The sequence below is a fragment of the Pseudoliparis swirei genome, chromosome 17 (assembly GCF_029220125.1).
Source record: "Pseudoliparis swirei isolate HS2019 ecotype Mariana Trench chromosome 17, NWPU_hadal_v1, whole genome shotgun sequence".
In the NCBI taxonomy this organism is placed as follows: domain Eukaryota; kingdom Metazoa; phylum Chordata; class Actinopteri; order Perciformes; family Liparidae; genus Pseudoliparis; species Pseudoliparis swirei.
The window spans coordinates 18,637,132-18,663,797 of NC_079404.1; the positions used below are offsets into that span (position 1 = coordinate 18,637,132).

At 43.8% G+C, this 26,666-nt stretch overlaps 2 protein-coding genes across 3 annotated transcripts; both read left to right on the forward strand.

The window, feature by feature from the left end:
* The first annotated feature begins 182 nt into the window (after positions 1-182).
* Positions 183-13,631, forward strand: p4ha1b (prolyl 4-hydroxylase, alpha polypeptide I b). The gene is made up of 15 exons (XM_056434977.1): positions 183-463; positions 4,348-4,430; positions 4,544-4,640; positions 4,876-5,027; positions 5,746-5,883; positions 6,111-6,350; positions 7,502-7,719; positions 7,813-7,989; positions 8,286-8,356; positions 10,107-10,206; positions 10,368-10,421; positions 10,518-10,583; positions 11,435-11,503; positions 11,977-12,073; positions 12,202-13,631. Exons 1-15 carry the CDS (start codon positions 450-452, stop codon positions 12,270-12,272), a joined length of 1,647 nt encoding a protein of 548 aa, XP_056290952.1. The 5' UTR covers positions 183-449; the 3' UTR covers positions 12,273-13,631.
* A 174-nt stretch (positions 13,632-13,805) lies between these two features.
* On the forward strand, positions 13,806-22,360 carry zgc:165653 (uncharacterized protein LOC100006671 homolog). Of its 2 annotated transcripts, none has more exons than XM_056434988.1 (7): positions 13,806-14,069; positions 17,178-17,292; positions 17,424-17,543; positions 17,703-17,789; positions 17,925-18,012; positions 21,601-21,693; positions 22,272-22,360. In XM_056434988.1, exons 1-6 carry the CDS (start codon positions 13,938-13,940, stop codon positions 21,641-21,643), a joined length of 585 nt encoding a protein of 194 aa, XP_056290963.1. In that variant the 5' UTR covers positions 13,806-13,937; the 3' UTR covers positions 21,644-21,693; positions 22,272-22,360. The 2 variants fall into 2 exon arrangements, with proteins under 2 accessions (XP_056290963.1, XP_056290964.1); XM_056434989.1 differs by lacking the exons at positions 21,601-21,693; positions 22,272-22,360 and adding exons at positions 20,988-21,069; positions 21,262-21,347.
* The last annotated feature ends 4,306 nt before the right edge of the window (positions 22,361-26,666 follow it).

The window sequence follows — 26,666 nt, forward strand, 5'->3', positions numbered from 1 at the left end:
ATGAATACAGCATGACAATGAATATACTGGTATGGTAAAACAAGAAAAGGGATTTTTAATTGGTGGACATAATTAGAGTTTAAAAAAAGAATAAACGCCCAATTTCAACACGTGGCAAAAGGATGACCTTAGCTGGTCGCATTACACACACACACGCACTTTTTTTTAACTCTTAAAACCTCGAACAGCCTACTCATCCATGTCTGTGAAACGACGAGACACCTCCCCTCGCAGTTCAACGCCAGCCCCCACAATCCGTCTGTGCAGGAGGACTTTCTGTATGTGAGGTTCTGCACGTAGCGTTCACGCGTTCAGGAATCCAGCCCTTCTTACCGCTAGATGGCCGACGAGGCAGAGACGTGCCAGATAGGTTCGAGTTCCCTCAGTGTTCACCTCAACTGATCCAGTCAGCGGACCGACGCGCAACGGGGACACACTTCTGACGCAGGATGCTCGCGTTCAGGTAAATATGGACTCCTGAGGCAGATACGGTATTTACAATATATTAAATGTATATATTGTTGTGACGTAGGCTACTGCTATTTAACAGTTATGCTCCCGTTAGCCGGAAACTAGCTAACCGGGATGGAACTTTGATTTTCAAGATAGTTCGCTGCAGCGGCAAAGAATAATATCCGACTTTCGGTGATTAATATCCGGAGTACAACGAGCTCAATTCAGTCAGAGAAAGTCGTAAATGGCGAGAAAAACACAAGCGAGTCAAATGTATCCCCACAGCCCCCCCTGTGAATGAAACTTCGTCTATGTCGTGACATTGCGGTGCAACGCAGCGTGGGATGCTGCTGCTCCGCCGCTGTCACGCTGCAGCCCTCGGTGCACGGGCCGTGTCCGTCCCCTGTGTGCGGGAACAGGCTGCCATGTTGCACGCCGCCGACGAGCCCGTGGCATCGGGGTATTCGAGGGGGTGAACGCTCACATTGACTGGGAAGTTTAATCTTTGGAGTTACATTGTCGTCGGTTTGAAAACGAGCTGAATTGGTTGTGTGAGTAAACAGACGGCGCTATCTGCCGCCATGCCTCAAACAGTAAAGACTCCCCCCCCCGCTGCTGTCAGTGACTTTCGAGGGGTTATTCCTGGTGAAATCAGCCCGACTCCATTGGGCAGTGTGTTCTCGCATGAGTTTCCCCGGCGGGGAGGGGCGAAGACGTGGCAGTCCTCTTCATCCACATCCTGTGTGATCTGACTCCGCAGCGAAGCTCTGCAGAGCTGGTCGAGGTGAAGGCAAATGCATCTGCTAATAATGTGCTTATTCAACACGACGGAGACCAGAGAAGTCTTTACTTTGTGAACACTGCAGTGAGGCTGACACAGAAACCCTGTGAGGCTTGAATGGGCTGGGAATGTGTGAATGATGCTCAGTTTGTGACATCATGGGATCATTTCAGCAGACGCATGCTGTCAGTTAATCTGTTGCTTTTTGTTCTATTTTTGTCACAATGTGTACATGAATAATTCTAGGGAAATACTGTGTCTTTTCATTTATAATTTTTAGCCTTCCTATTCTTTCCGACTGTAAGCTAAAGTTTTTCAGTGGCACATTTCACTTTTTTTTCTTCTTTTTTCCGTAGCTTCTTTGTTTTTTCGTGTATTTTCTTTAAAATCAAAGAGCAGACTTTGTGAGATATTAATCGCCTTGATGTTTGATAAAAACAACAAAATCTTCAGAGGGAAATTGATTGTAGAAGAAGTATAAATGCACCATTTATAACCCAAAGTAGCCCTAAGAGTATGAATATATATATATTCAACTAGAGTACTAATAGTATGTGACCATATGAAAAAGAGGTTAAACTTTTCCTCCAAAAACCCCCCTGACTCCCCTCCTTGACTATTTCTCTGGCGTTTGTTACTTTTATAGCCTCCATTTAAATTCCACAACTGAAAGTTAACTGGTTCCTTCCTGGTTTCAAGTTTGTTGACAGGAATTCCATTCAAAGTAGAGAATCCTAGAAGTGACAGGACAACAGTAAATCAATAAATAACTCGTGATTTATCTGGGTTTTCTGAGGGTGGGTCCTTCAATCCAAATTAAAGCACTGTGATAAACCCTCTTTCTCAAACACAAACGTGTCTGAACATTCAGGCAAGTTTAATGCTAAATAGTTTTCTCCAACGGGTTTAAACAAACAAACCCACACGTGTCTGACAATGCACACGTGGAATAGCCATCAGGAATGTTTTGGCGTCTTCACATGACACGTACGAGCATGTACGCATATAAACACTCTCACTACCACACACTGCCATGTGTGACATGACACATAGATCCTACATATAAGTGGCGTGCTTACAGTTTTAATCTTGACATTGTACTTAAACATATTATAACAAGAGCAACACCTTTGTTGATACCCTGTCATTAGAATAATGATATTCTATTGAATTTGTGTCCTGGAAATCCAAGTGGCAGAGGCATATTTATGGCACCGTAGCTGTCGGGGATGATGGTAATTTGCATCTTGCCGTGGAGTTTCTGCTTACATATGGTTCCATGCAATTTAATTATACTTTTGCCAAATGCATAAAGCTTCGACACATTTATGTTCCTTCCTCTCTGCTGCGTGCTGCTGACCTAAATTTAAATGTCATGTGATGTCATTCTTTTATTTTCACTGAAGGCTTGTCCTTGTGGCAAAGGCAGAACCTGCCTGAGCCTGTTGTCTGCTCCCAGTGAAAGAAAGCTTTAGAAATCTGCATGGATGCCCTTTTCACGCATGACCTTTACTCTGCCACTAGGTGTGTGTGTGCATATGTGCGTATGTGCATATGTGTGTGCGTCTGGGTGTGTGCATTGCAAGCCTGAAGGTGTAAGCGATGGTTGACAAGTTTTTTTAATATATTATTTTTACAGTGGTATTCTTCTTATTATACCTGGCACCTTTTGCGTTTTTGAATTTAATGCCATATTCCGATATTTTACAGTCGAGAAAGACTCTGAAGACGTTTTGTCTTACCACCAACGTGAGTGGTTGATGACGTGTTTTTAAACAACAGCAGCTCACTTTTGGTTTATTCGGTTTAATTTCTTTTTTTTTTTTCCCCAAACAATTGTACAAAGATATTGTATGTCCTATATAATGTAAGATCAAGAAAAGCAGAAAACTCTTGACTTCCGAGAACTTGAAAACCATCAAATGTTTGGCATTTTTGTATACCCTGAATGTTTACAGACGATTTAGCTTCCCGCAGTAAAACACATACATATATCTGTATGTTTTATCCTCTCGAAAACTTGCTCTAACTTCAAATTAAGTCTCCAAATCAAAGGCTTCAGAATAGTGTGAGAACTTGCCTTTAAATGACCCACGACTTTGTTTTGTGTGACCTGAGAAGAGTCTTGCTCAACACAACACTGACTCCCGTCAGGTAGATTTTTACAGAAGCAGAAAGGAGCCCCGCTCCTTCTTGTTCGTGTACTTGTCTTTTATATAAGACAAAGAATGCAGTAAAACACCCGAAAGGTTTTACTTATTGGAAACACGCCAGGTATTCCCACTTTGTTATCATCCCTCCAAAACAGAGAATGAGTACTGAAGTCTTGACACAGCTTCGGACTTGTTTTGTATACGTTTGGATTCTGTAGGAATCATTTAATCCCGACACTTTCCTCCCGGTGTACTTCCTGCATTACAAGCATTTCGTCACAATGTGCTGCACGGAAGTTCCGCAAAGTTCATCTTTGGGTATACTATCACTCTCCTTCATTTGATAGTTTGTGAACACGATATCAGAAGAAGAAAACAGATGGCGTTTTGGGAACTTTCTAGCTTATGATATTTTGAAGCACCAAATATTTAATTCCCTGCATTGTGGTGAATTGTTCTGAAGCAAATAATGGTGGAAAAAAGAAGAAGAAAAACAGAATTTAGACGGCAGGTTTCAAGTCAAATTATAGCAACATAATGGAATATAATGCAGGATATCTGCTTATTAAACAAATTCCACATATATGTGTTCTCCGGCAATTAAAGAATATAATAGTAATATTTAAAGAATAAAATGGACCTGTAGCCTACATGCGGATCTACGAGGGGTAGTATTCCCTTCAAACCGTCTGACAGACACAGAACCCCATTGGAGACTCTGGCCGTACTCTTATCTTCAACTCCAAAACCCAAACCACTGCAACCACAGTCTTATATTTGGTTGTGTTGTCGTTGGGAGGCTGCACTTGTAAAAAGATATAGGAGATGCTCCCAAGATTTTTGGTTCAAGGCTTTAATGAATCCTCTTGCTTTACCTTTTGTTGCAAAATGGTAAATATATAGTGACATTTTTGTCCCTTTTCCCACTCTATACATCTAACCCTCTCACTCTTTCTTCAGGATGGAGCTGCCGTGTTTATGTTTACTGTTGCTGAGCTGTCTGCAGTCGCTGTCAGCCAGCCATGACTTCTACACCTCCATCGGTAAAACCGCCAAGCGACACACCTGTGATGATGTGATATGATTTGTGATGCCCTTTGTTAACTATTATTAGTGCAGTGTTGATGTTGAAGCCTCTGATGTGTATATTCGTCAGGCCAGATGACAGATCTGTTGTACACCGAAAAAGACCTCGTCACCTCTCTGAAGGACTACATCAAAGCAGAGGAGAACAAGCTTGAGAAGATCAAACGGTGAGTGTGACACGTGGATTAATATCAGTGCGCAGATATAATAATAATACATTACATTTCTATAGCCCTTTTCAAAATACTCAAAGACGCTTAGATATGCATCCATGTCCACGAGCACGCATACATGCACTCAAAATCAGAGACACACAGTTCTTAATATTTGTGATTGACACGGTATTGTTGCTTGTGGATGGTATGCTATGTATCTAACTGCTCATTGCCGTCCTCGTGGTAGGTGGGCTGATAAGTTGGACTTGTTGTCAGCCACAGCCGTACTGGACCCCGAGGGCTACCTGGGGCACCCGGTCAATGCCTTCAAACTGATGAAGAGGCTGAACACTGAGTGGGGCGAACTGGAGAGCCTGGTGCTCAGTGACACCACTGATGGTACAGATGAAGCCGACTTGGTTTTGGTTCAGATTCTAACCTTAGTGCCAATAGTTTAGAAAATCCCCGGAAAGTATTGAAGCATGTGTGTGTTAGCTTGTTTAGAGCAAAGCCGCGCTGCTCATTCATACTTGATGCATCTGAATAGAGATCAAGTTCCTCTCTGTCAACTAAACGTGAGTTATTCAGGTAGAAGAGCACATTACTCGGGGTTCGTACAGTCATGGAAAACCTGGAAAAGTCATGGAATTTTTTTAATGGTCATTTCCAGGCCTGGAAAAGTCATGGAAAAAACTTAAATCATCAAGGTTTTGGAAAAGTCATGGACATTTGTTTTAATCACCTGTTCATTTATGCCGAGTTTGAAATAATTAATACATTTTTTTAAAGAAAGACGCTCAAAATATAAGCCGGCGTCCGCTCTCAATACGCAACATTTTCTAAATTGTTCATGTTTATACCGAGATTTCAGTTTGGTCATGGAAATTTGGTTTAAAGTCATGGAAAAGTCATGAAAATCCATTGGTCAAAATGTGTAGGAACCCTGATTACTATATTTTGCCACATGTCTGGTTTAATACAGTATAATCCTCTCACTCCACGCAGCCTCACTGACCATAAAGAGAGTATTTACTGTCCACTGATCTGGTTGTTATGTATCTTATACGAACTCATCCTCCTGTATCTGTCTCTGTGCTCTCCTGTCCATCGCTCTCAGGATTTATTTCCAACCTGACGATCCAGAGACAGAACTTCCCCACGGATGAGGACCAGACCGGGGCGGCGAAAGCTCTCCTCCGGTTACAAGACACCTACAGACTGGACGCCAACACTATCTCTATAGGAGACCTGCCTGGTAAGAGCCTTACATCTGTGCATACCACACGGCACACATCTACGCAATTCTTTTTTTAGGAAGCATTACAATGCATGTAAGTGCCATGAAAGTGACAGCAAACAACGGGCCATGTGGGGACGGAGGGTTTCTCTTGGTTTCTATCATTGTTTAAATGTTCAAGAGGACGGTTCAGTTTTCTTCTTTGACAATGGTCCTCCTGTTCCCCTGTACCCTCTGCATACCAGGAGCGAAACACAAGAGCCTCATGACAGTGGAGGACTGTTATGAGCTGGGGAAGATCGCCTACTCTGATGTCGACTACTACCACACAGAGCTGTGGATGGTACAGGCCCTGAAACAGCTCGACCGAGGAGAGGAGTCAACGATGGATAGGGTGACGCTGCTCGACTACCTCAGCTACTCCATCTACCAGCAGGGGGACATAGAGCGAGCCCTGGAGTTCACCAAGCAGCTGCTGGAACTGGGTGAGTCCCTCCACACTGTTTGTTCTTTTCCCCCTCCAATTTTGGAACGTTTTACCGGGAGGCATCTTTGGTGACGTGAAGTGATAATCTCACTTTGGATTCACTCACATAAACAGCAGACGGATTTGGAATTGATGCTCTTTTCTGATAGTTTTTCACCACAGACTTGCAAGATAGCATCTTTTGTAAATATCTTGCCTTGATTTAGCTGAACACACACAAAAGAAACACATTAGGGTTGATCTGAACTGTTAGAATTAAGTCTGAAAACATTGAGACATTGACTTTAATTTGAACTTCATGACATATTTAAATGAGGTTCACGAGAGAACGTCTCCAAACCACACGGACTTCAGTCCGAGCCAAAACATCCAAGTGGAGTTCTGTGGAGAAACAATTCCATTTATTTACGACCTACAGTCAGAAATCGGCCTGATAAAAATCTCACTGAACTTCTTTTGGGTTGTCCTCAATCTAAACAGTCTTCTGTGCAGTCATTCAGAGATATAACCTATTATGGATGTATGTAGGAACTGTGCCGTCTGTCTACGTCTATTTATTATCATCAGGGATTTAACTGAAATAAAATAAAATATTCATACAACATTGCGTCAGATTAGTTTCGAACAGAATATTGTGTGATCTCTCTTTAGAGATCCAGACTGGGGATATCGTCTGGTGTAAAGAAATACAGGTGCGTGTTCACGTCTTTAACTTTACCTGAGGTCGACCATCTGTGGTTGGAATATTTTTCACAAAATACTTATGTACTCAAGAAGTTATTCTGATGCGTACTTTTAATTGAGACAACCGCCAATCTGATTGGAAGCCGACCTGCTTAACCTCTGACCCACAGTCATCCCCACAATACGAATACTACTAACACTAAGGCTGCAATACATTTCATTTCATTATGTCTGGAACAATATTCGGATGAAGGCTCGGACCTGACCTTGTTTTGACACTTTTTTTTCTTTCAAATAATTCCCTGAAAAACATTGCTCTTGTTTCTGAGGGCCGCATAGTCCGACTGAATGAATAACATATCATGATATCATGTTAGAAGCCCAGTTATATTCATTACAGAGGGTCTGATATTCTTAGGTCACTATTTGTAATCGGCACTTTTATTTGTGCTGGTCTCTTTTCAGACCCAGAGCATCTGCGCGCCAAGGGCAACCTGAAGTACTTTGAGTTCCAGTTGGAGAAGCAGAAAAAGGCTGATGAGGAGGACGTCACTAAAAAAGACAAGGATGGAGGGAAAAGAGAAACGACTGTGAAGAAGAAGTCCAAAAAGAAGGTCGCAACTCCACAGGTCCCGGAGAGGAAGAAGTACGAGATGCTTTGTCGTGGGGAGGGCATTCGAATGGTGAGGAAGGCGAAAAGATACAGAACAACAAGAGTTTCTGTCTTAATGAAGACGCATCAGTCTCACCTCCTTGGTTCCTCTTCTCCCAATCAGACCCCCCGCAGGCTGAGCCGGCTCTTCTGTCGTTACTTTGACAACCATCACAACCCCATGTATGTGCTGGCACCTGTCAAGCAGCAAGATGAGTGGGACCACCCCTACATCGTCCGCTTCCTTGACATCATCTCCGACAAAGAAATGGAGAGGGTCAAGCAACTGGCCAAGCCACGAGTAAGTGACGGCCCGTAGTGTCGGTGCTCCCACGTTTCCTTTTGGGGGTTGTGGAGGAACTGTATTCTTAGGCAGCGACTTGGGTCCATGTTTACTTCCTATCAGCTTCTGTCAGTAACATTCACTGCAAGAGGACAGGTTCTGTTCTATGGTTTAATGCCTTGAGGGGTGGGAGGTCAACGCTTGATGGGATTCTGCTAGTTTGGCAAGCACACACACGCACACACACACAGCTACGTATGTGTGTGTGTGTGTGTGTGTCTGCGTGTGGGTAAATCATGTCCCTGGCTTCTCAGCTACGCAGGGCCACTATCTCAAACCCCATCACAGGAGTGCTGGAGACAGCGCCATACCGGATCAGCAAAAGGTAAGGCCCACACAGGAACCGCCAAGAGCAGAGGATATAGGGGATAGCTGAGGAGGAGAAAGTGAGATGTCTTCCTCCTTTTTACCCTCAATAACTCATCCCATGTGTCCTCTGTTCTCCCGTCCATGATACTCCATTTCTCCGCCCTTTCAAAGCATAAAAGGCTCTTGAGCTGAGGCACAGGATCCGGCTAGAAACATTTGTAACACTATTATTGGTCTACCAATCACATTCCCTGCAATATGTTATCTCTTGGAAATATCACCAGAAACACAGGTGAAAGAAAATAAAAGTAAAGAATGCTCTTTTTTGAGCCAATGGATGTTATTTATTTGGATTAAAGTCCGTTCAGGATCTGTCGTGGATACGTTTCTGCACAGGAGTCTGCTAAAGAAAGGGGAGGAAATGCTATGTCGATCTCAACTTGGTTGATTTTGTGAGCCAGGAGGTGTATCAGAGGCACTCATTGGTATATTTTAGTTTTTTAGCATTGCCTCACTCTCTTGGCTTTGCTCAAGAATTACATAGACATAACTAGTGACCGGATCTGCCTTTCTCTTCTCTCCCTCTTTCCTCTAACTTCCCACTCGTCCTCTTGTGCGTATCACACTGTCATCTTTTTTTCCTCCTTTTATTTCTCTGATTTTTCCTCGACCTTGTGCTGCGGGAACCTCTGTAGTTAAGGCGAGCCATGTTATTAGAGATCCTGAGCACTGGATCTCTATCCCCCGTTGCACTTTCCAGGAATGCATCTGTCACAAGTTCCCCCGTATGAACTCTCTACAGCTGCTGCACATCTGCTCTGCTTCCTTAACTCATGAATCGCCAAGAGAGATTTAGAAACTTCCTGAGTCTGGATGCAGATTGAGAGACCGTTATTCCCCTGCATTGTTGTTGACGTTGAGAAAGTGTTATCCCGGAGTTAGAAGCACTCGTCCACTTCGGATAAGTCGCCTTAAACCGTCACCCCGCCCTTAAAGTTAGCAGACGTAGCAATTTACCAAAAGAACCCACGTGTCTTTGGTTTTGCATGGCCATTAATGGGGATGTTGGGAGGGTGTGGTGGTCCTTTGATGGTTTGGTAAGCCAGCGTATACTCTCAATCAAATTCAGTGAACAGAAGAGTCTGACTGCTCACTGAACTGGCAACAGGACACATGACTCATCTCACTGACTCTCCCCCACACACACACACACACACTTTCAATTCTGTTTTTTTATGTGGACACCAGTTCAAGGCTTATGATGTGGCCTGCAGAACTACAGTTGAGTCATGCTTTAATATTTCAAGAGAAAGAGTTCATTGCCATACTCTGTCGAGAGCCTATTTCATCAGCGGGCCTTCTCTGAGGCCGGGTGTCTGAGAGCGAGTATGCCAGGCAGGTAGTGTCAGGAAAGTTAAATCCATTAAAACAATATTGTCGAAGTTCTCAACCCGACTCTTCATTCTGAAGTGCACACACAGAGATTGAAATCAGAACAGCCCCGTACCCAGAGCTGATTGGAGGTTCTGAATCTCGGCCCAGTTCCCTATTTTCCATTTTCTTTTTATCTGCACTCCCTTTTCCATCATGTCTAACTTCACGTTCCTTTTGAGCTTTTCGCGGCACCTTGCAGCATGACATGCCTCTGTCGCCTATTCCAGGAGAAGTCTCTACTGCCCTCTAGTGGACACACGTGTGCATCACTGTCATGCATGGCATGTATGTCTTTCTTCTCATTTGCTCTGCTTTCCCTCCTCGTATTCCAGTGCGTGGCTCACAGGCTATGAAGATCCAATGATTGACACGATCAACCAGAGAATTGAGGACCTCACAGGGCTGGAAATGGACACTGCAGAAGAGCTGCAGGTAAAGAGGACATTCAAAACCGTCTTTCTTTATTTTGTTTTTTTATTAGGCATGCGATATGAATTCTAACAGACCCCTTGCCCGTCTATTTGTGTATTTGTCTTTTCAAAGCTGATTTGTAGAGTTGTACGATTCAAATCTTATTGTAATGCTCTCTGTAGGTCGCAAATTATGGCGTCGGAGGTCAATATGAGCCTCACTTTGACTTTGGAAGGGTAAGACCCTTTGGGATTCACACAAATGAATGTATCTGCATGTACAGCAGTGTTAATATGTCAGGACATTAAACCCGATGTTGACTCTCTCCACAGAAAGATGAGCCGGATGCCTTTAAAGAGTTGGGCACCGGGAACCGCATCGCGACGTGGCTCTTCTATGTGAGTGAGCTCTCCCTAAAAACATGTGAAGACCTGCCATGTTGACTTTAGATTGGACTTACCTGGCCATATTAATCGTAACAATCTTCCCAAATGCAGAGCATTATTTTAATTTCTAGTAAAGATTCTAATGTCAAGACACTACATCTCAACTATATTAATTATATGACACCATGAAGTAATGGTGCAGCAGCCATAAAAGCATCGTGTCTGTGAAATAGATCACTCGTTATATAAAACATGAAGCTTCGGTGAAGTGTTGGATAAAGCAGAAACAGAAAACATGATATTGTCATTGAGTGGTGAAATAAAATATTTCTATCTGTCTTTATAATTTATCAAGCAAAACCATGGGAAAGATTAGGGTGAATGGGTCAATGGGTAAAAAGAAAAGCAGATAGTTTATTTGAAGGAATGCCATTCACTAGGTTTTAACTTTAAAAGGTTGAGGGTAGATTTCTGAACAACGAAGCCTTGGCAGGACCATGGACACCACACAGAGTAATATTGAGTTACTGGTCGGAAACCACTTTATTGTCTGTGTATATATATATATGTATATGTGTATGTATATATATTTATGTTGATTGCTTTTAAATGTTTACATGTCGCACCACCCGCCATGACGAATTCCTTTTATGTGTAAACATAAATGGCAATAATTACAATGGTACTGATTCTGATAAACTGTGCCGTAAAATCTAATTTCAAAATTCACGTGAAATAGTATGAGACTGAAATGGATTGTAAACACGCAGAAAGCAAAGAATGTGACCTTCAGAAAATGTTACTTAGTAGTACGACAAAAATATTAGCCTGAATAGAAAATGACTGACCCCTCTCTGTTGTAGATGAGTGATGTAGCAGCAGGTGGCGCCACAGTATTTCCAGATGTCGGTGCAGCAATTTATCCCCAAAAGGTACCCCCTTATCTTCCATTACTTATTACACACGGTACATGATGACTGACGCTGTAGCCCAGTCTGAATCGGTCACATTGTATAACCAATAAATGCCCAGGTGTTTTTGTTTGTTATGAAGTAAATGACACACAATAAATATGAATTAATATCAACATGTGCAAAATGTTGTTTTTGCCTAAAAGAGAGGAACGGCACCGAATTATTGTGCACATTCATATGCCGTCTCTCTCCCACTCCACTCACTCCTCTAATAGGGCCACCATGTAATGCAAAACAAGACCAAGTACTGGAAGCCAACATATGTTTGTTCATTGCCGTCATCAGAGGAACATTTCTCATGTACCGTGTTGAACCGTCGCTTTAACGATCGCAAAGCGTGTATTTAGTAAACTGAGACTGGCATCCGGGCTATTCCTGGAGATTTAGCAACACCGCTAACCTCTGTTGCTGGCTGTTTGTGTGCGTTCCAGGGCAGCGCGGTGTTCTGGTACAATCTGTTTCCCAGCGGGGAGGGAGACTACAGCACCCGGCATGCTGCGTGTCCAGTGTTGGTCGGCAACAAGTGGGGTGAGCTCCTCTTTGTCTCGTTCCCTCTGAGGCCATCGATAAAGACCCGAGTAAACGGCTCTTGTGTCCTGTTTCTGAAGTAATCAAAGAGCTATATGGTTATCTTTTTGTTCTTCTTCTGTCTTTAGTATCAAACAAATGGATCCATGAACGAGGCCAGGAGTGGCGGCGGCCTTGTGCCTTGAATGAAACTGACTGATGGCAAAAAGAAAACCTCCTCTTCACCTCCTCGGCCCTCTATCTCTCTCTCTCTCTTTCCTTCCTCCTTGTGAACCACCCAGGAACAAAGAACACTGCAGCAGATCAGACACCAAACACGGGGTCCAACCGGCTCACTCCATCTCCACAAGCACTCCCCCTTTTCTCCCCAGCCGTTCCGCTCTGAGCCCAGGGGTGGTTTTGGGTTCACGTCGAGCCGCTGGGCAGTTTTAGCATCACGATGACAGATGACGTATGTTCTTGTGATTGCTGGATGGTTTGGAGGAACTCCAATGTGTCCGTCTTTGCACTCTGTTTGAACTCCTCTCTCTGAGGTTATCCTTCAGCGGTGACTTGAGGGACCAGCTTCCTCCCCGTCAGTTTGAACCTCAAAGGAACAACTCACCTTCATTAGCCCGACACAGAGCCATCGGGCCCGTGCTGGTCTCGTTTTTTACATTTTAAACTATAGAAATTCATCGGGGTTGCACACTATTTCTTTGTAAAATGATTGTCCACTTTAAAACCAGTTTAATATGTTTTTTAATAATGGCTTGTTCTCCAGAGGTATTGAATTAACGTGCAGCCGGTTCACTACATGTCCTTTAATTTCCTTCATTCACAGGTTGTCGCAAAGTCTGCCTCCAATAACTTTGTTTAAAATGTAAAAAACAAAGTAAGTGCTTGGTGAAAGGAATGAAAAGACAAACAAAAAAAACTGACAACAATTGAGTGTAGTGTTTTGTTTTATTTGAAATAATTTGTTAAGTCAGTTGTGTAGCTAATCAGAACTGGTTAACATCGCGTGGCGACAGCGGCGCGGTATATTTCCACATGTCACATAACGTGTTGGTCTGCCTCAAAGACGAGCGTTCTTATATTTTTAAGTCATTTGAACGGTCACACAATGATATATTTTTAGATGTGTTGTACTTGAACATAGGGTGATTACAAATGCATGGGCTCACTTAACACCTGGACACTGACAGTTACGTACCCCCCCCCCGATATAGAATTCAGTATGGTCTCATCCTGATTGTACCAGCGTTGTGTGACGACCCAAACGGCCACCAGATGACGGCTGCCGCTGAAATAGTAAGGAACCATAGGAGTGGACATTAGGAAAAAGGGAGAGTGGACTGGACACGCCCCAATGCGCCATGACAGGTTCAAATACCCAGTTGTTTTAGAGTGACTGATTCTGACAGGTTTCTAATGGTGTCCAGTGCTTTTCAGTGAGGAATATATGAAATATTTTATTTATATGCCCCAAGACAATTTTGTGTTATTTTCTTGTCTTGAATGAAAGTCTGAAATTGTTTGTGTTTTTCTACAATAAAGGCTGTTTTATTGATCTCAAGTTAAAAGAAACTCTTCTTCTTCGTGCGTGAGCGAGCGAGCGTGCGTGTGTGTGTAATGGGGATTTTTTTTGGGCGAAGGGGGGGGGGGTAGAGGTATGGCGGCGTCACGTGACTGTCCGGTACTAATGATAACGTCGCTTGTTCATCTGTGGCAACCAGGGGCCAGACGACTGTCGGGTCGGGAGGGCAAGCGTGAGAGAGAAGAAGCAGAGGAAGAAGAAGAAGACAAAGTCAGGGAACTGCCCCGTCGTCAGCAACACAGTCTCTCAGTCGAGTTTCAGGGGAACAGAAAGTAAAACGGCACAATGATGATGATGACCCAGCTGGAGACCACGGTGCACTACGACAACGGCTACGAGGAGCACTACATGCCCCAGGAGGATGAGTGGGACAGGGACATGCTGCTCGACCCTGCCTGGGAACAACAGCAGAGGAAAGTAAGTCAAACTAGAAACGCTTATTTTTTAAATAAATAAAATCCTAGATATTTATTTACGCACTGTGTGATGGAAACAAATGTGTACAACTAAATTATTTCTGGAAGTAAATTATTTATTTGATATTTCCATTTAACCCGAACATTCTGCTCGAACAAGTTTCTTAAGCGTATCAAGCTCAACACAGCAAAGAGCTAAACATCCGGTTGAGACTTTCAAAATAAAATATGACGGCGAACATAACGCTTTTTATGAACGTTAATTGGATTAAACGTAGCAAATACTATTACATTTGTGTTGCTTTCTCGCGCACACATATTTAATGAGTAATTTCTCTTCAACGTTAACTTACTAACGTAAGTAACCGTTAAAAGTGTGAACGTGACTGGGGAACCAATTCACACAAACTCTCAAAGAAGTGAAATAAAGAATGACATAAAGGCATCGAATTTAGCCAGTCTATCTAGCGCTAACGTAAATAAGTAAACTCCTGAGAGTTAGCTGTGGAGAAGGAGATTGTTTCCGTGTCCCCAACTGGAGGTAGTTTTATTTTGCAGGATAGCATCACTTAACTTCCGGCGTGGTACTAGTTACGTGATGCTAACTTGACGCAGCCGAGAAGGGCAGCTTGACCGACGGATGCGCAGGGTCGGGTAGTGGGTACCAGGCGGCTAACAATAGCTCTGCCTTCCAGCGGCTCTCCAGACTGCTGCCTCCCCGCTGATACGCGCGGAATGCGAGCTGTCAACAGATGCTTCTAACTCACCATGAGGCTCTTGGGATTAGAATGAACGGTGCATCTAATTTTAACCCCGGGACCATAAGGCATTATTGTGGGGTTAATCCAGTGTCCTTGATGGGGAATTCTTTTGTTTATAGAAACCAGGCAGAAATATTGTACCAGCAGCACTCAATATAGCTTCGGCCTCCCACATTGTCAATTGGTTGTAGGGCTTTAAAAGTTGGTCCGGGCCTTAAACTGCAGCCCTTTGCACAGCTGGAGGCCGCCAGCTCCATGCCCATAACCTTCTTTGGCCCCCACAAAGATGACACAACTGTGTATTGTTGGTAACACGAGGCAGCAATAGGTCCCTGGTCTGTGTACATGGCTATTTTCACATCGTTTATCTTCTCGCTGATTATAATTTGACGTTGACAAATTGCTCATTGGAAAGTGGTCTGGTTCTCGGAGCAGCTGTTTCAAACGATCAGAATAGATAAAGCACCAGTGATAGTTTCAGGCAGCAACACTGGTGCAATGTTGTTTTTTTGCAAGGTGGGATGTGATGTCGTTGCTCTGTGCCTGACCACATACCCCTGTTTGACCCTTGAAGGCTGTTGTTTGCTTTTGTTTGTGGCTCTCTCCAAATAATTTCCCCAAGTAGCCTTAACTCTATCATCTGGCTCAAAGTCAGCAGCCTTCATTCAAGTCCTAAGAGCTTTCCTTCATTATTAATGGGACCTTCATGAATTCATTAGTTGACTGAGACTGGTCCTCCCTGAGTCCCCATTGATGCGACCGAGCATCTTCGACATGTTAAACACTTGTTTCTCATGTATTTTTCATCCACCTGGACACAACCCGCCAGCCTCTGACCTAGTGAGGCCCCAAAGGCATCAGTCAGCCAACTGACGGAGTCGGCCCTATCTGGATGTGATTCATCATTATTTTTAGCCTTAACTGTCATTGTTCAGTAGTGCTGGAAAGGGAGGCAGGTGGCTTGGAAAGTGGGCAGCGAGGGTCGACGGTTGTAGGCGAGTACAATTTGGAGAACCAGCAGGCCACGTCTTTCAAACAAATAGGGCAGCGGTTCAATGTCACACACACTCTGGGGACTCACTCAGTGTGGAATGTGATGGCCTTCACTCTAAAGCCTGTCATATTCTGTTCTTGCAAAGCACCCAGAGGGGAAGCCTGAGTCGCTGGCTGGGCACCCACACACACCCGGACTGGGAGAGTCGGGGTTGGAAAAAGTGCTAAAACATTTTCCTCAAGTGATGCATGTGCTTTTTGTTGAATTTATATATTAACCAAGAAGTATACAGGTGTTAAAACACACTAGTTTAAAAGTAAAGTTAAGGTTTGAGAACGTATGCCACGTTTTATACGTTTCTCTCTAATCTAACAGGATGACGATACAAAAAAGAAAAATGTCAAGTATAGCATCCACTTAGCTTACATGATAAACTATTAAACTATTAAGTATCCATGAAAATAAAAATGTCCTTTCATTGTGGCAGGAGTCAACATATCTGACACCTTGACAGACCCATTCATTCGCCCTCCGCATGGTAATGAGCGTGACCTGGAAGAGCTGCGGTCCTGTGATAAAGCCATCGCCCTGCAGCTGCAGCCAATCGCATTATGAGGGGGAAAATAGTGACGGAAAGTGACGCGAGGCGGAAACTCTCTCCGCGTCCTCGTGACATGTTCGCTCACATTGACGCGGCAAGACGTTTTGACGTTTCCCCCCCCTCCCTGTCTCTTATCATGAGCCACAGCAGAGAGGTCTAAATTTAACACCTTGTATCGGTCGGAATGTGCTCTGTGGTCGGCTCCCAGCTTTCATCCGTGCAGCGTTTGGCGCCCCTGAACTCTGCGGCTCGCTATTGACAGACTTTATAAAAATAGGAATAGAAAGACAATGAGCCTGACTTAACTTGATTTACAGTATTTCAGTGCCCCATATGGAGTGTGTTTTTTTTTCTTTAGGTTTGTTAGCTGTGGAACTAAAGGAAGAAAAAGTTGAAATCAAACACTAACGGGTCACTGAAGGTTAATCTGCTAATCTAGCAGTGGTCAAAGACGTTAGCATCGATATGGCATATCGTCTTGTAGAGGAGACTTGTTAAACTGTGAGCTGCCTCTGTTTGTTTAGGCCTACAGAGAGGAATGCCACGCTTGGAGTGTAATCCATATATAATGGAGATTTAAAGTCTTACTTCAGAGATGTTTTTTTCAAACTGCTATATGCATTCTTAAGTGGTATTCTTTTTTTAATCATCAGCGAAGCTTCAGAACTTTTCATTCGCAGAGTGCTGTTAATTTGTGTGGTGATATTTGATCTAATCCCCTTTTAATTGACCTGGGTCTCCCTTTCCTGTTAGACATTCACAGCCTGGTGTAACTCCCACCTGAGGAAAGCTGGTACTCAAATTGAAAACATTGAGGACGACCTCAGAAATGGACTTAAACTCATGCTGCTGCTGGAAGTTATCTCAGGTTAGATCACAAACGAGTATGCCTCTTTTATAACTTGATGTGTTTGTGATTTATTCTTTCTGATAACACACCAGTCGGATACTGTGCGCATTTTATTCACTGTTATCGAACACATACTGTTCTGTTTGCAGGAGAACGGTTACCTAAGCCAGACAGAGGGAAGATGCGATTTCATAAGATCGCTAACGTCAACAAAGCGTTGGAATTCATCACGAGCAAAGGAGTGAAACTGGTCTCCATTGGAGCTGAAGGTAACCGACACCTTCCTGTATGTATGAACATGCTGCAGGGAATCGGGTGTCCAATGGGAACTCGCCAACTTAGAATAATAATATTTAGAGAATAATAGAACAATAATATTATTTATCACCCGTGTGCAAACTGATTGCAACAGATCGTTTGCCTTTCAGAGATTGTGGACGGTAATGCAAAGATGACTCTCGGGATGATCTGGACTATCATCCTCCGCTTCGCCATCCAGGACATTTCTGTGGAAGGTGAGATAAGAAAATCCATATGATTAAAATCTAGGTTAAATTTCATTTTGTCCACTGAATGTCTAAACAATGAACAACTCTTACTATGTTATTACTGGAATGTAACCAACAACTGTGAATTCATTTCCTCCTCAGAAACATCTGCCAAGGAAGGTCTTCTCCTGTGGTGTCAGAGGAAGACTGCCCCCTACAGGAATGTCAATGTCCAAAACTTCCATGTCAGGTACGTGTTCAACACATCAAATACAGTTGCAATATAATCAATACTGTGATAGTTTATGTGAACGATTGCTAATCTAGGTTGTCCTCTCTATACAGTTATGTTATATTCCAAGAAAAAATCCCAATAATTTTTCCAATTACCTTTTTTTTTCAATTGAACTGGGCATAGAGAACATTATTATAGCAGTAGATATCACAATGACGTGGTGTTTGTAAAGTGAATAAATGTATCTGATGCCATTAGTGAGTTCTTCCTGTACTTTAAAAAGTACAACATATCTCGACTTGAGGACGGCATCAGCAAAAATGCTTTCAGAGTAAATGCTCGCGCTGGATTCCATTATCTCTGAGTTAAGTTAGCGTGTTACCTCGAGGTGTCTGTGGCTCAGAGGGGGAGCCGAAGATCGGCGGTTCGATTGCCGGCTTCTCCAGTCTCTGGGAAAGATACTGAACCCCACATTGCTCCCAAAGGTTTAGATGGGGGCCTGCTGTATCTATGTGTGTGTGTGTGTGTGTGTGTGTGTGAAGCGCTTTGGGGAGATGGAAGATAAATGCCAGTCCATTTCCCGTTGAACTGACATGTTGGTTCCCTCTGCTCTCGTGAAGCTGGAAGGACGGCCTGGCCTTCTGCGCCCTGATTCACAGACACAGACCCGACCTCCTCGACTACTCTAAGCTCAACAAGGTGTCGTGTGGTTTCACGTGTAACCAGGATGCTGTGTTTCAGACCCCAACCACTAACATGATTGATTCCCACACAATTAACACTTCTGTCACTGAGTGAACTGATAAAAACAAATACTGACTCATGATAATGTCACTTTTTATAGGACGTGTTGACTTATGTTGTGAAACACTGAGGGAAAGTACTGGATATTTAGGACTGGAGGTGTATGCCTTCTTTCTCGCTTTTTGAGCTTGAAGTAGTTTGTCGGGACTGTTGTGGCACTTTTGGATACGCTCAAAAATATGAGGCGTGTCATAGGAGTTATAGTTTGTTTGATGTCGTAAGCTGTCTATGGGAAGTGCACTCGGCTGTCAATGGCAGAAGCTGTGTGCAGTAATGTCATCTTGGCTGTAGATAAACAGAGTGTCGTTTGGCTAATGGATATAATGATTTTTTAAAATCAAGTTCTATGTTTCTTCTTCACTGCGTGAGGTTTTTACCCTAAGTGCATTCATTTAGTGTCTCATCACGCTTCATTATTATTCACGAAAGCAGTTCACAACATACTTAGCATAATTTGAGCCGCAGTGTTTAAGCCACTCTGCCCGTAATAAGGAATACATAATGTTTTAATGGTAAAATGGGGATTGATATGCAAATTAGGGTTGCCTTGACTTTTCTCATCCAGTGTATTGTTGTGTGCATTCTACTTGAGCTAAAAGGTTGTTCAGGGAAAACAAGTCCACAGCTCATTTATAACTTCTGGGTTAAAAGGACTGTCACTGTTGGAGCAGACACAGGCGAGGGATGAGCTGTGCTGCCTATTTTCAGAGCTACAGAGCCCAGCTGACAGCCCTCCAGCGTTCATCAAGTAACAATAACGCAACCTTTTCCTACTGGAAGAAAGATCTGTCTCAGACAGGAAGGCTGTCCCGTGGGAATATTCTAGCATTCTCTCTTCCACTGCCAACTCTGTTTTCGTTTGTGTGTGTGTGTGTGTAGGGGGGGGGGGCGACAATAGATATTTGATCCATTTTATTTTTTTCATTTTTATTTTTCGACGGCAAATGAAAAAAACAGACCACGTATTCATGGGAAATTGGATTGCTGTGCTCAAATAGGAACATTTACTTTGCCGAGGCCAAATCAGGCCCGGTACCGTATATGTGCAATAGGGGAACACCATGGCCGATCAAGAGGGGACAAAAGCTCTCTGTATTCAGCACACGGCTCACTGGCTCCGCTTGGAGTTCACCCTGAATAGTCACAGAAACATGAGCCTAGTCCCTGCAGAGCTCAGGCTTAACTTTACCTCTGCTATTGTCCATGATGTCACGTTGCCATCCCCAGTTATAGTTCTCCAGTCCTCATGAAAGACAGGAAGATGTCTATGAGATGGGAATTATTATATTTGTCAGTCGCATCTTTAGGAAGGATGGTGTCCATTTTCATTATCAGGAAAAGGCACTCGGGGTAAATATGAGCGATGAGGCACATGAACAATCTGCTGCTTTTTCCTCCCTCTGACATACATTTTCACACACTTTGGTCACACCTCGACTTTCATGCACAAACACACACACACACACACACACACACACACACACAGAGGCATCGCGGTGGCCTTCCCATCATCAATGTACCTCCATCTATGTGTCCTGCAGCTGGTCCTGTCATGCAGTGTGCCGCCCCCCCCCCCCCCCCTGCCTTCATGGAACAGAGACAGGGACAATAGCAGCAGCATGATAGCATGATCCCTTTCCCCCTCTGCACTCCCACTGACTGCCCCATTAGCAGGGAAAGGTTCTCCGTCAGCTGTTGGCTTAATGCACCACTGTCACTCTGAGCAAACACTTGGTTTCTCCTGTCAGAATCACTCGTGTGTACATGTCATGAGGAAATAGGATGTATATTGTAGGTATGAAATGTGTCATTGAGCTGTGAGGAGATTCATTTACTGGCTGATTGCTGGATTGGAAAATAAGCAAAGACTATGATTTGATGTAATCTGTATTTGTTGACAAAAAAAAGCAGATAGAAGCTCAACACGTGCGTTCACATTTTGAGAAGATCCTAACAAATTATTTTCCCATCGTTTCGTGGGACCGATCAAAAGCACGCTCAGTTCCTAATAAGCATCCAGCTCATGTGAACACCATAACAATCAAACGAGTGCTCTTACGTTAATGTGCATGCGCAGGAGGTAATCGGGGAGTACGATGTGTCCACTATAGCATGGAGGTCAGCGGGGGGGAATTTTAAGTCCAGTATTGCTGTCCAGTGATGTATTATTGTGTTTCTTTATTTAGGATGATCCTCTGGGGAACCTGAACCTGGCTTTTGACATAGCCGAGAAACACCTGGACATTCCCAAAATGCTGGACGCAGAAGGTAATGTTTTTTTTGGAGTAAAGTCCTTCGTAAAAATGTTAGCTTTCCCATATACTATCCTTGGAAATATGTGTTTGCAATATGAACGTCGCTGGATGTGTCTGAGGAGATCTGGTCAGTTTTGGTTTGCTTTTTTTTCTCGGTTTAAAAATCTTCTGCCATCTTGATTCTTCCTCCATCCCGATTCCATAGATATCATCAACACCCCCAAGCCTGATGAAAGAGCTATCATGACCTACATGTCCTGTTTTTACCATGCTTTTGCTGGAGCTGAGCAGGTATAGTGGTCTCACCCAAAACATTACTAATATCTATTTCTAGACGAGTTCGCTAACCTCTGTCCACATGCATTTTGAGAACAGGCGCACAGATCTATTGCTTTGTCTATTGTTTTGTTTCTGCCACGTCATTCAGATCAACACATCTATGATGAGCATAATGTTATTAGGGAAATGGAAAGGATCAACGGGAGGATGCCCCCCTGTTTCTTTGCCGATGTAATGACATCATTCTGGTGCCCTGTGCTCTCAGGCAGAGACGGCTGCCAACAGGATCTGTAAGGTGCTCGGCGTGAACCAGGAGAATGAGAAACTGATGGAGGAATACGAGAGGCTGGCCAGTGAGGTAAAGCATGATTAGTACACTTAAGAAAATCATCTTGAATGATGGTGACACATTGTGCAATTAAATCTTTTTCAAAAGGAAATGAAACTTTGGAAACTTTGTGAAAAATGATGTATGCCGTATATTACACTCAGGTTTGACTTAACCCTCCTGTTACTTCACATTTACGAACATATTTTACCCTCGGGGTCAATTTGACCCCAGCAATTAAAACCTCCAGAAAATTATTAGAATTAATATTGTTTCCCAAGTTTAAGTGTGAGGTACTTTATGTTTGTTTGTTGACTCCCTAAATAGTGCTTTAAATATATAAAAAAGTTGATATTTCTTATATGTTTGACACAGTGAAAAACAGCCTGGGGTCAAATTGACCCCAAAGAACACCGACGTTAAACATTGAATGGGGTCAAATTGACCCTAAAGGTAACAGGAGGGTTAAAAGTACAAATGCAGATTTTCTGTCCCCCTTTTATGGATCCCATTGATGGGACAGTCTTCCTGAAATTCGGTTGTCTTAATATGACGCTCTCTTGAATCTCCACTTTTTTCCCCAATGCCGCCGTCCATGCGGTTCCCAGCTGCTGGAGTGGATCCGCCGCACCACTCCCTGGCTAGAGAACCGGACTTCGGAGAAGACCATGGCGGAGATGCAGCGCAAGCTGGAGGACTTCAGGGACTACAGGCGCCAGCACAAGCCCCCGAAGGTGCAGGAGAAGTGCCAGCTGGAAATGAACTTCAACACCCTGCAGACCAAGTTGCGCATCAGCAATCGGCCCGCCTTCATGCCCTCTGAGGGCAAGATGGTGTCCGTAAGTGACCACTCCAAATTCCTCCACTTCCTCTAAATCAGCAGCCAGGATGTGTTTTTGATAGTGTTCACCACTGTTGATGTCAAGTACTTCAGAGGTAACATCCTACACAGCATGAAGACGTTATGGACGGGTTTTTTCAGCTTCATATGATATTTATCCACGGTTCTTATCATTTTCACAATCAATATCTTCAGTGAGTTTAGACTGTGAGTTTGTGATTTTCATTGTGCGTCCAGGACATAGCCAGCGCATGGCAGGGGCTGGATCAGGGGGAGAAAGGTTTCGAGGAGTGGCTCCTGACTGAGATCCGTAGGTTGGAGAGGCTCGACCACCTGGCTGAAAAGTTTCGCCAAAAAGCCACCAACCACGAGAACTGGGCCAGCGGTCAGTTGTAGTTGTCCCTTTGACTGTCTGCATGCTCTCTTTTCAATCTACATCTCACTGCTACTGTATGCCTATAGTCACGTCTGTGTACTTGTTACAGTAGCTCCCTGGAATCTGTAGTTTATTTAGACTGGTTCTTGATGAGATTTCGCTGAAGGTGTTAGATTCAGCCTGTAGTGGACAGCAACAGGTCATTTTCTCCATCGGCCATGACCAAATAGAACCTGTGCTCAGCCCTAATCTACTAATCATCTGGTTGTTCCCCTCTCTAAACTCATCCCTCTCTCTCTCTTTGCATATGTGTGATATTCAGATAAAGAACTGATGCTTTCCCAGAAAGACTATGAAACAGCCTCCCTGACAGAAATCAGAGCACTGCTTCGAAAACACGAGGCCTTTGAGAGTGACTTGGCAGCCCACCAGGACAGAGTGGAGCAGATTGCCGCCATTGCACAGGAGCTAAAGTAAGCACTCCATCCAGCAGACATTTAGTTGACGGCAAAATCAGCTACTGCCATCTTGTTTTCTTTTTCTTTCTTGTAAATATGAATTAAATAGCATTTATGGCTTTAGACCCTCTATGACAAGCATCAAAAGACATAAGCACCACACTGCACTCACACACAAATGCTGTCCGTCAGTGGTCCCAAAGCATCTATTCTCTGTTCATATTTGAGACTGGAGAAAAAGGGGAAAGGCAGTGCATGAACAATTTCAAACAACATGAACTCACGGTCATTTTAATGTGATTTGCATGTGAGGTGATTTTGAACCACTTTGAAAAAGAGTATTCATGAAAATGACGTAAACCCTCTTGTCCTTAGTTAAGAACAAGTCACTCTCTCAGTAGACGGGTCAAGGGTTTAGTTCACGGTCATGTTGACAGCAGTCGATGAGCATCACCTGTCCATCATTACCTCGTCAGTCTGGGATTGGTCACGGAGTACTTCCTGTTTCATATTTAATCGGTGCTCTCGGACCAGAAGATGTCATTTCATCTGACAAGCAAAATGGATACTTGGGTTCTTCCAAGGTATGTGACAGTTAAATTACTATTTGTCATCGTCTATTCTAGGCATGTTTATTTCACTGTTTTTGACCTTGCTGTTTTCCTTTACAGTCAGTTGCTCCTCATTGCACTGTGCACCTGCAATGTCCTTTGCTTTCCTGTGCAAAAAGGTACATTATTTCATAGACTTAAATGTTAAAAAAAATTGTTTTCACACCTTGGCTCACGAAATCTTTGCCCCAAATGTTTCTCCCTCAGGCTGGCGCCAGCGTCGTCCTTATGAAGGCAGTTTGTCTCACATTGAGGGCCTTCCTAGCGTCCCTTATCGCTCGACCCAAGGTGCTCCTACACAGCCTTCCACTGTGAGTAACCCGGCTGTGACGGACAAAGCGTCTCCGAGCCCTGGAGCCTATCCAGCAAGCGCCAGCCTTACTCCGGACTTGTCCAGTGAGGCTTCATTGAATGCTCCTCCTGTTTGGGATCCTCTGGAAGAGTCTACGAACGCATCCAGAAACACTCAGCCCGCGCCGTACGTCGACCCTCCCCTTTTCCTTCGAGCAGGCGAGCCTGACCACGATGACGACACCGTGGAGCCCGGGAATGCAGACGGAGAAACTGAAGAGCTAAACTTAGCTGCTCCTCCATATCCTGACCGGTCAGCTTCCTTCTGGCACCTACAATCGCTTTCTGTCCGACTACGAGACCGGCGGCGGCCAGTTGGACGAAGCCCATTATGAGCAATATTACTTCCCCGCTCTGCTTTGGTAGACCAACGACTAAGCAGCCCTGTAGGTCATTAAAAACAACCTGAAGTGGATCAGGTCGGAACGCTAGTTGTCTCTGCACTTCACTCGGATGCGTGTTTGCTTGTGTGGATTCTGAATAAAAGACTAAATAAGTGACTTGTGTTTTTCTTCGATGTGGCTTCAATGAACAGTTTAAAATCTGAGGGCGGAGTTTATTAACCAGTCTTTGGCTAATTGTTCAACTGTCTCGTCAAAGGCTATGGAAACAGATCTAAACATACTGGATGCCTTTCCCGGGCTGCTAATTTGAAGTCAGGGGAAACTAATGATGTCGTTTCTTTAGGTAGTCAAACACAAAGCCTGGTTCTTTTTACTTTATCTCCTGAGAACACTACACAGCGCCTCGCTCCATGTTTGTTTTATTTTGTGTGTATGTCTGACTTGTTTAGTGTCCTCTTAAGTTTTCCAATCAATTTTTGCTCGTCTCATAAATGCCTGGGGAACAATAACGATGTTGTGTTCCACAACTGAAAGAAGTTGTCTGTGCTTTATTTTCCCAGTGAGCTGGACTACCATGACGTGGCGGCCGTAAACCAGCGCTGCCAGAGCATCTGTGACCTGTGGGACCGACTGGGAACCTTGACTCAGAAGAGGAGGGAAGCACTGGAGGTGAGGGCAGCTGTTGCATATCAATGACTTAATACGTGGCTACGATAACTGAAAGGTGTTTATATCCAGGTCGTCGCTGGGTTACTTTTTTTCAAGACTTAAAACTTGATGTATTTCTCGGCAAATTCTGTCTCCACAAGAGTGTGCTAATATTCCACACAGACTCCAACATATGAAGTTGCATACAAAACCAGCTTAATGACAGTGTACGCATATTTAGGTGTCCGTCAGTGACATCTTAACAGTGAGGATGTAAATGATTGATGGAGAACTGGAGTCCCTCTAAAGCCCCCCCCCCCCATTTCAGACCTGCAAATGTGTGAGGGCCCTGGGAAAGGGTCAAGGATTAAGTCTGAATGACAGGGACAGAGGTCTGTGTTCTGTCCCGCTGAGGGGAGGGGTTAACGAGGCCACACTAATGTCACGCACCCTTGGATTAATCGCCTCCTTAGTTCAGGGCAGCGTGATGCTGAGCAATTGGCTGGATATTTCGTTTTTTTTCATGATGTATAAATTTGACACGTGATATCTTATAACCTTCTCAGCGGACTGACAAGCTGCTGGAGACTATAGATCAGTTGTTCTTGGAGTTTGCCAAGAGGTCGGCTCCTTTCAACAACTGGATGGAAGGAGCCATGGAGGATCTGCAGGACATGTTCATTGTGCATACAGTCGAAGAGGTCCAGGTAGGCACTTCAATAGCAATGCTACTGTCATTTCACAGTGTAATAGAGCTAATGTTAAAGTCCAGTTCAGATTAACCTGCACGCCATGTTCCTGTGATCGACGTCTGAGTGTTTAATGGTGGTATACCTGTCGCATCCAAAAACGAAACCACACAATGTGGTCCCCTTTTAATAACATTTTAATTTCAACAAAATTACACGACTTCCCTTTTTACCGTTCCAGAGTCTAATCGCAGCTCATGAGCAGTTCAAAGCCACTCTTCCTGAGGCGGATGCAGAGAGACAGGCCATCTTGGGAATTCACAATGAGGTGCTGAAGATTTCCCAGAGCTACGGGATCAAGGCCACCATTATCAACCCATACAGCACCCTCACAACCGAAGAGCTTCTGAACAAATGGGAAAAGGTAGCGACAGCTTTAGAACTCACTTGACGACTCGTAGCGAGGACTAAAGTCATAATTCAGAAAGTGTTCCTTTTTCATGATTAATGCGTTTATATGCCGTCATGTTTTATCACCGAGTTGAAGGACTCGGCAGCCAGAATGAACACTAAGCAGAATGCTTGAATAATTCAGTTTAATATGAATTACTTTTCAGTTGGATCCAGCCTCTTACAATTAAACCCTTTGTGTGTGTTCTAGGTGAAGAAGCTGGTGCCTCAGAGG

Bases quoted from the DNA above. Each gene is read 5' to 3' on its own strand.
- p4ha1b (XM_056434977.1), top strand. The intron at 7,990-8,285 runs GTAAGTGACGGC...CTGGCTTCTCAG, and splicing joins AGCAACTGGCCAAGCCACGA to CTACGCAGGGCCACTATCTC. The intron at 8,357-10,106 runs GTAAGGCCCACA...CTCGTATTCCAG, and splicing joins CCATACCGGATCAGCAAAAG to TGCGTGGCTCACAGGCTATG.
- zgc:165653 (XM_056434988.1), top strand. From the start codon at position 13,938: ATGATGATGATGACCCAGCTGGAGACCACGGTGCACTACGACAACGGC. The intron at 14,070-17,177 runs GTAAGTCAAACT...CTTTCCTGTTAG, and splicing joins GGGAACAACAGCAGAGGAAA to ACATTCACAGCCTGGTGTAA. The intron at 17,790-17,924 runs GTGAGATAAGAA...TTTCCTCCTCAG, and splicing joins CCAGGACATTTCTGTGGAAG to AAACATCTGCCAAGGAAGGT.